Source organism: Coffea eugenioides, chromosome 4 (genome assembly GCF_003713205.1).
Source record: "Coffea eugenioides isolate CCC68of chromosome 4, Ceug_1.0, whole genome shotgun sequence".
NCBI lineage: Eukaryota > Viridiplantae > Streptophyta > Magnoliopsida > Gentianales > Rubiaceae > Coffea > Coffea eugenioides.
In genome coordinates, this window is record NC_040038.1 from 22,914,988 (window position 1) to 22,924,610 (window position 9,623).

The 9,623-nt window shown below is 31.7% G+C and overlaps 1 protein-coding gene across 1 annotated transcript; it reads right to left on the reverse strand.

The window, feature by feature from the left end:
• Window positions 1-595: 595 nt before the first annotated feature.
• Window positions 596-5,579, reverse strand: LOC113769197 (protein SABRE-like). The gene is made up of 4 exons (XM_027313663.1): window positions 5,249-5,579; window positions 2,857-2,968; window positions 1,222-1,482; window positions 596-640 (listed from the first exon to the last, which is right to left on the reverse strand). Exons 1-4 carry the CDS (start codon window positions 5,317-5,319, stop codon window positions 596-598), a joined length of 489 nt encoding a protein of 162 aa, XP_027169464.1. The 5' UTR covers window positions 5,320-5,579.
• Window positions 5,580-9,623: the final 4,044 nt, after the last annotated feature.

A 9,623-nucleotide genomic window follows, 5' to 3' on the forward strand; every position in this document is an offset into this window, starting at 1 on the left:
CCATCCTTGGATATTTCCAGTCTGAGTTCTTTAACCTCCACTGTAGCTTTTGGTGTCTGAATTAATTGTAAAAAAGAGTGAAACTATGAGCAAATCTTCCTGCCATAATCTCCATGGATAGTGAAAGAGTGAAGCAGATATTATATAGAAAAACAACTAAACAATTTATAATTAATTGATCACGTTCACCCTGAGATACCGTGAGCAGCTTCCTGCCTACCTAGTCTTAACTTCCAAATCTCATCGTCATGAAACAACTAAACAGAAATTTGAAATTATTTGCTACACCTTGGTAGATATCCACTACCAAAGGATTTTTATCATCCCTTGACAGGTATTGCAAAATTTTGTTATTGCAAAATTTTGATTAACTTTAGTTTTGCTCAAGAAAGACCAAGTTTAAAGCCTGTCTCTAAATGGAACTAACACAAAAATGAAGAAAATTTTATGATCCATATGGTGTCAAGATCTACACATTGGATGCAAATTGCAATCTCCTCATAGAAATTTATTTATGCAGAGTTCATTTCATATTCACCTCCTTCATATACCACATATGCCTTCAAGCCATACAGTGGCTATGAATCAATCATCATCAAGCAGACACAGTTTCCCACCCAAAGGATGCAACCTCACCTTCCTGTCAGAATAATTTAAAGCTCAAAAGGAAAAGTCTCTTCATTCAACCCTCAATCGAAAGCACATAGAACACTTTTGATGATCGCCCAGCACACAATGTGAATAGGAAAATCTGTCAATAGTACCAAATGACCTGCGGTACTTGTATTACAAACATAAACTGCCTAAATGCAAACACAGAGATGCTTTCTTTTCTTTCTTCCAATCTGGGTCCTTTGAAGTGGCTAAACAACTAAAACAATAATCCTAACATTATGTTGAAAAAAATACTCATATAAGCACATCAGACTTGAGCATAACCACAGAGGACAATTTTCTTTCTTCAGTCAAGAAAAAATCAGAGATGTGAAACAAATGTGAGGTTAAACTCATGAACAAAACCAACTGTTTACTCCTCCAGAAACAGAGTATTACTCATCCATTTCCTACCTAGCACACCAATTAAACAGCATGAATCCCAGAAATAAATAATGTTCACACATACTCGTCCCCATTCCCTTTCTTACGTGAATATTTAAGTAACATAATAAGCTAAAGGAACCCATTGTAGATGATAGATAAAGGCAAAATTATTCCTTATACCTTTACAACCAGTTCAGTCACAGCAACAGACAAAAACCGTGCCATATTAGCCACGAGCATCCACTTTCCTCTACCAGAAGCACGCGATTTCCTGGACTTCCTTTTCTGAGTACTTTTGGTGGGGGCTCTCATCACAACTTCTAAGTCGTATATTAAAATCTGCAACTTCGGATCCCTAGAAAAAATACCAACACCAAGTTTGACCAAGGACTGCCTTACACTGAGTCTGATTTCACCAACAGACACAGATTCAACAGCGCCCTGAAAATTTGATTGTCAGGATCAAGAAAAATATGGCTCAATGTACATTATTGTAATAAGATCTGCTAAAAAAATATCCAAAAAAGAGATGAAGGCCTATCTATTCAAACTCCATGAAGTCAATACTTAATTCAGTAGAAGCTTGTTAAATGGAAATAAAACCAGCAACTTTGTCTGGATGGTGCCAAAATTAGGTCTAAACCAGGATTATCACTAAAGTATTTTCAATAAAAAAGATCCACAAAATCTCCAGGTCAAGGTAACTCTTCTGTCAACAAAACTAAAAGTTTTAGGGGCAATCACAAAACTGTCATTCAATCCAGCTACCTTGTTTAGAAAGCCTAATAACATATCTTAATGATGTTAAGGCAAACATAGAACTAATGAATGTCAACCAAAAACTCTGGAAAACAAAAGGTTGCTTCACTACTCAGAGGTGGACACTAAAAACAAATTGCACGCAAAAGCATGCAAGAGAATGACACAAGCAAAGGCACCTCCAAATCTGTATTCCTGATAACAAAGCTGCTTCTAAAAAAATGCACCATGGCACTCTCCAGGAATTTATGCAATTATTCGTTAATTTATGATCTTGAACCAAACTAAAATCAAGGAATGGTCAAATTGGTACGAATATCATTACAGAATAACCCTCAAAAGTGCATCCAGATGGCTTAATTTATAGTAACTCAAGTCAAGAAGAGTAAAAGTAATTCAACAAGGAATACTATGGGTGATATTGCTTTTTATATTGACTGTCAAGGAAACAAAATGTGGCTACTTGCAGATATGAAAACTCAAAATTGTATTTGTCAGCTGCCCTTCCAAGAAGGTTTTGACACCTGTACATGAAGATATCCCAGCTCTAATGTTTTGATTTTGAAGAAATCTTCAGTGGTCCATATTGACTGCCCAAACAAAGCTAAGTTTTACAGGTTGAAAGGTTTCCCAACCACCACATAACCTTAATCCATAAGAAGGTGATACATATAGACTTCCAGGTCCAATAAAAGAAAAAGGGTGGCAACCCATTTTTGTCTGTATCTAAACAAAGTTCAAAACCCAACTCTTCTAAGTCAATCCCTGTATAAGGACAGCAGAATCAAGTTTTTAACCCGTATAGTACAACAATAAAAAAAATTAAACAAAAAAGGCTCATGCAGAAACAGACAGGAAAAAGAATGAAAAATACAATTTTTAAGAATACATATTTCATGAGACATATTGAGTGCTTGCTCAAAAAGACAGTCTTTCAGTTATTGAGAGATAACAAATCATGTCCCGTTAAAATTACAATAACATAATAAAGTTCAGCTGCAAATATCAAACTGAAAAAGCAAAAAGCAAAAAGAAATAAAAAGAAAAGAAAACAACCTTTTTGAACTTCACAACAATATCTCTCAAGCATTTCCATCCACCAACACGGAACTGAACTGATGCTCCCAGAACTCGGCTTAGAATCCCAGTCAACAACCTGGAAGCAAATCTGAAACAAGAGGCACGATCAGCAATCTAAAATCAAGTTGCAACTAAATTATTTTGGCTTCAAAGTAAATAGCATAACACCGTCACCTCACAGTCACAAAATAAAAGGCCATCAAGCAGCAAGCTATTCTATATAATTCCATCATATAAGCAACATCAGTTAAAGAAAAGCTGGAGATGGATCTCATTTACAAGAGAGCACGTTGGCAATAAAAAATGTATTGGCTAAGCACATGAACAAGTTATAATAGGTTGCACCACAAAACGATCTAAAAATCCCTGGAGCCTGCTCTAAAACCATAACGAGTAACCACTCCATCAATATCAAAAAGAGTAAAAGAATACTCTCAAATTGATGAATCAAGCATATTGGCTAAGGCAGAAAATAAAAATTTTGAAACTCCAGGCTGATTTGGCAGCCTAGCTGCACTAATTTGCACCAAGAAAAAGCCAGTCTCTTCCTCAGGGTATTACACTGTAGAAGCCATAATCTCTTCTTTCCGGGACTGCACCTTCAATTTAAAGAATCAATCTTAAGCTTATAGCTCTTCATTGACAACCTTGATGCCTAAAGCACACCTTAACTGTCTCCTGCATACTGATAGATGCATCCGAATGCTACTTAACATACTCTTTTAACTCATCTACTTTGCATTGTGTATTTTCTCCAGTTTTGTCCAGCCTAACTTCACTATCTTTCTTTTTCTAGTCTTCTTCTGATATTTCTTTCTCCTAAATGAATTGTTTAACTTTTATTTTGGAAAAAAATGAAAAGTAGAAAAGAAAAAACTGCCTAAAAAGATAAAAACGCATATTAAGTTAAATGGCATTAACTCACAGAGATTTCTCTCTCTTATCAATGTGCATCCAAAACTACAGTTAGTTTACCACCATATGGAAGGCACACATTCAGCCTTAACACAACAACTATTTTATTGAAGTATCACACTAAAAGTTTAGGGTCACTTCATCCGCAAGTCTTTATTCATTGGATTTGTCTAATGGTAGACAAAATTCCTAGAAGAAATAGTTAGATGCATTGAGCACCAAGCAGATTCCACGGCATAAAGAAAAAACGAACATATCAAAACTTAAGAATTCTGTTCTATTGGTCTATCAGAATCTGCAAATCTGCAGCACATTGTATTGAAGGATGACTACAAACATATTATCATAACTTTTTTTTGTATGTTAAAAAATGATGGAATACAGCACATGAGTGCACTTCAAGATCCCTTAGAAGCCAAAAAGACAGATGTAGAAATGAAGAATATTTCTATAACGATTTATTAGATTTCCACTGGGGTAAAACCTGTAAAGATTACAGCACATGAGTGCACTTCAAGATCCCTTAGAAGCCAAAAAGACAGATGTAGAAATGAAGAATATTTCTATAACGATTTATTAGATTTCCACTGGGATAAAACCTGTAAAGATTACAATACAAAACCAACATAATAGTGTTAGACAACAGAGGAATAGCAAAGAAGTGAAATAGTTTGATTTCCTCAATAAATCCAATTCTTCCTTAATGCACTCAAAATTTTCCATTGTTGAGTCCATGATTCCGCAAGTTAAGCTAAGGAAGTTCAGAACAAATGATGCCAGAAAAGAGTCGACCGAGAATCAAAATTTCAGCGCTCAATGTTCCACGAGCATGAAAGTCCAGCAGAAACAAGCTGAATCCAATAAAAATTTAAAAAAGGCACAGCCTTTATAAGAAAATAATCTTCAGAAAGACAACATCAAAGACAATAATGGTAATATATGCACTCCCCCTGATAACTAAACTACCACAATTAAAAGCAACACTTGAATGAATAACAACTATACACACTACAACTTTAACCACTTGCTTTGATGATCATTTTATCAATCTCCACCGCCAAAAAACATAGCCCTCAACCTTAGCACGTCCTGATGAACACCTCTAACTACAAAAACTCAAAATTGAAGGACTTTCACAAAAAAAAAATTCCCAAATGATACCAATCTGTCTTTATAAAGCAACATTTCTAATACTATAACCAGTCATTTTCACGATCCTTTGATGAACTTACACCAAAATATGACCTTGATTTAACCACAAGAACACTTCATAACTACTAAAAAGAATCACAATTCACAAAATTCAACAGAAAAAAGAAGACAATAATCCACACATTGCACACAAAAAAAAACTCTCTCACCATGATCCACCTGGTGCAACAAATACAAACGATAAATTCCATTACTAGAAAAAGTAAAGGTATAAAATATATGATAAACAGAGTAAACTTACGTGAAAATAAGCCATAGTATGATGGAGATGAAGAGGAATCCGAACAAGAATTTGGCAGGTGAGGCGCCCATTGTGGTCGTCAAAAAACGGTTCGATCTTCGAAATTTCTAGACTCAAAAATGCAATGCATTGACTCAAACAGTAGTCATAATCTCCTCTGCGCATATCTTCATGTGAACAGAAATAAAACGGAATCCTTAGCGGAAAAACTCTACAAAATTAGTAAATAAAAATAAATAAATTGGTGAAGGTGAAGAGAGAATTGTAGGGAAATGGAGAAAAGAGAGTGAATGTAGGAGAAACAAGTGAAGAAAGAATGGGTGTTTGGGGGGTGGGAAGTGCGATCCGAGATATGTGTACTCTGTTTCAGCATCGACTATTCAATTGATCAAAAAATCAATGGGGAAAGAGAAAGAGAGAATGGAAGGAAACCAGCAGAGAGAGAAAGTAGCGTCGGGTTGGATCTGGACCGGAAATGGGTCTCCTCGACGAGAGAAGCGGGTCAGGGTGGAGGGGTATTGGATCCGGTGCGGAAGGTGTTGGGTTTCTTCTGGGACGACGTGCATGACATGTCTCTGTTTTGACTGTAGGGTGTTAAGTGGCGAACTTGTCCTTTCCTTCTGGGATTTGAGCTTTTTTTTTTCTCCCTTTGCTTTTGTATTTTTCCTAAATTTCTATTTCAAAGTTTTTTTTAACTTTTTTTTAATTTTATTTCAAAGTTTGTTGTTCCATTGTATGTATATAAGGCTCAATAAATCCCTTCAATAGATGATTTTACAAATACATTTTTTAATAACTTATAAAATTTTACTAATCACTTTTTTTTATCTCATATACACTTTAACAAAAAGTGTTACGATGTTTTTTTTATAAAATATTTCTTTGACTAATCTTCGATCTAAATGAACCGTGTATTTTTTTACTAATTCTTCTAGTTACTGTAATTAGTATTTGTGTCTTATGGAGTGTGCATAGTCCCCAAATCATCATTTAGAATAAATATCGAGTCAAGAAATATTGAAATAAACACAATTTAGAACTGATTTAGGAATTAAATTTCAAATTGTATTCCCCAAAAAAATGAAAAGTTTCATGAGTTAATTTGATTTGGTTGATAAATGGATTAATATCTTTTCATCTTTTCATAAATATAATTCTTGATTTAAATGAATTAAATAATTCAAATATATTAAAACTTGACACATATGATACTTTACATAATAATACTACAAAGTTATTTTCCTTGAATCATCTCTAGGTTAGATTTTGAACATTTAGGATTACACAAATAATTATTTTCATATTTAAGTAAGTATTTTCTTGTTAGCGTTTTACTAATTCAGAACGAACTATTTTCAAATACTTTTCCCACATCACATTTGTACGCAATACTTTATCAAGCATTTCAAAGTATCTTATTACAAGTTGCTTTACTTTTTTTTTAAACATAAAAGATCGATTAAACTCGCTTATAGAAAAATTAATTTTCAATTAATCACATTCCCTTACTTTTAAGGGATGTTGCTGCAGTATGTTTAGTAATCAAAGAAGAGGTGTGGAAAGTAAAGCATATGGCAAAGAAGCAGGCACGTGGAAAGGTAAAGAATATGTCAAAGAAACTGACATGTACGATCAAGAAGGGTTATTTTTACAAAAGTAAGTAGTGACCTATAACCGGGATTTGGAAATGTTGCGTACTGCAGAAGCTAAAAGTGTGTTGGGATGTCACGGAATTAACATAAATATAAAGGGCCTAAGAATAAAACATTTGTGAAGAAGCGTAAGCAGTACTAATTACTAAACAAAGCCATCCTGGGCCACCGATTATGGGCATTACATCAACAAAATACTATCTATTTATTGGCATTTTACTCTGAATCATTATATTTATGTAAAATACATAAATATTTTGGATAGCACGGATATTCACACTAGCTATCCTTGTACTAAGTTTTATGAGCATTTTACTCTGAATCATTACATTTTGGATACTACTTTGATTAGAATTTAGTTTAAAGACATTCACTGGAGTTTGGACGCATCCAAAGAGCACCGATCAATGTATGTTCAAGCGTAAATTGAAATAAATATGCAACTTAAATTTTTTAAAAATAAATTACTACTGCATATTAGAAATTTACTTTTTGGAGAGTAGGTTTAGTTCATACTATTTTTCATAGTATTTTAAAATATATAAGTACAACAAATTTTAAATTATACCTATAATAATGTATTATACGAGTATATTATGAGTACTTACTAACTAAGGTACTAAGTTTTAATCATTGATAAAACATCTTATCGTTATTTCAAATAAACTTCCTAATATTAGTTTGAAATAAGTTTTAAAGTAAAATAGTGCATGCGTCCCATAAATCAATAAATCTTGATTATTAATCAAATTTGCCATGTTATCAGTAATAATTACTATTTATGTATAAAAACTTACTATTACTTGAATTAAACTTACTAAGGTATATTATGAGTGCTTACTAACTAAGGTACTAAGTTTTAATCATTAATAAAAACATCTTATCATTATTTCAAATAAACTTTCTAATACTACTTTGAGATAAGGTTTTAATGTAAAAATTGTACATGCATTCCAAAAAATGGTAAATTTTGATCCTTAATCATTTTTATTGCCATGTTATTAGTAAGAATTACTATTTATGTATAAAAACTTACTGTTATTTGAACTAAACTTACTCTTTTAAAAGTAAGTTTGGGATATCAAGTAGTAATCTATTTATTTAAAAATTAAGTTTAATATTTATTCCAATTTACCTTTGAGGTATAAAAGTTACTAATCTATTACACTTAACTTACTATTTTAGATAGGAAACTTACTTCCATAATTTTAGGTGTTATTTTATTTAGGTGAATAGGTCCAACAATAAATCAAATGATCGCTAAAAGTGCAACAACATGTTATATCAGGTAAAAACTATTTCGCTATCATAACTATCGTTTAGTATCTATATCTATATGTATTATTGAGGGGGTTTTGGATAAGGAGCTTCCAAAATTATCAAAAGTCTGGATGCTATTTTAATAGAATTTTACATTTTTATAATTAAAAAATATTTATCTCTTAACTAATCATGTAACCGGCCCTACAAATCCTATAATCATGCTTATATTTTTTCCACATTTCCCTCATGTTTTTTCCACTATCCCATAAAATTCAAACTCCTAAACTTTAACTAACGGATAATAACCACCCCTGTAAAATGATATCTGCAAATTCCAATTCACATCTCACATTTATTACTGACACTTATCATATCACTTAGAGTAATAACTAACCGTTAATTTAAGAAATTCGTAACTACGAAAGTCAAATATCCAAAATTTAGGAGCCTGTTTAAATTACAATTTTCACAATTCAACGTATCTTATTGTCATAATATATTTTACTCTCACAATCATTCACAAATTATAAAAGCATTAAAAATAAATAATTTTTTTAATAAAAATTAATTCAAAGGTAGTTAATTCACACACACATATACATATATATATATTCTCATAATGCATATATATATAAGATTATCAAATCGAATGCATAATATTGGTAAGTATTTCATTTTAAAATAAAAAAACATGCAATTACATTTATTTCTATCCATATATCATTCATTTTATAATATAAATTATTATTATTATTTTAAGATCCATCTTTTGCAAAAACACAATTCTTGAATGATTTACAGTTTTTTTTCATACTTTGAACTATTGTTAGATAAATCTTAAATTTTAATTATGTTGGTATAATTTTTTTTAACTTTTTTCAAATTAAAATGGTATAATCTTTTGATTAATTTTAATAATGTAAGCACCGTGGGTAGTACGGATATTCACACTAGCTGTCCTTGTATGACCGAGCCTGAGAGTTTGAGCATGTTTTGGTTGAATGTTATAATTCAAAATTTGGGGTTTGGAGGGAATAGCTTATATCTATTGTAATCAAAACTCAAACAAATGTAGGGATAAACCTGATTGTCACAACAAACTATACAAATGTGGGGATAAATCTTAGTTAGTAAGTACTCATAATATACCTGTATAATAAATGATTATAGGTATAATTTAATATTTTTTGTATTTATATATTTTAAAATACTATGAAAAGTAACCTTGTAAAATATATAAATAGCAAAAAATATTAATTATACCTTATAATTCAAGTTATATCTATACATAGGTATATCTATGACGTTACTTTTACCATTGATCTAACTAAGATTTTCCCCACATTTTATATAGTTCGTTGTGACAACCAGGCTTATCCCCACTTTTGTTTGAGTTTTGATTACAATGGATATAACCTATTCCCTCCAAATCCCAAATTTTGAATTATAACATTCAACCA

Excerpts from the sequence above, each read along its gene's own strand:
- LOC113769197 (XM_027313663.1), bottom strand. The coding sequence starts at position 5,319 with ATGGGCGCCTCACCTGCCAAATTCTTGTTCGGATTCCTCTTCATCTCC. Across the intron at positions 2,969-5,248 it reads ATACTATGGCTTATTTTCAC|ATTTGCTTCCAGGTTGTTGA; the intron begins GTAAGTTTACTC and ends CTCTTGTTTCAG. Across the intron at positions 1,483-2,856 it reads TTGTTGTGAAGTTCAAAAAG|GGCGCTGTTGAATCTGTGTC; the intron begins GTTGTTTTCTTT and ends TCAAATTTTCAG.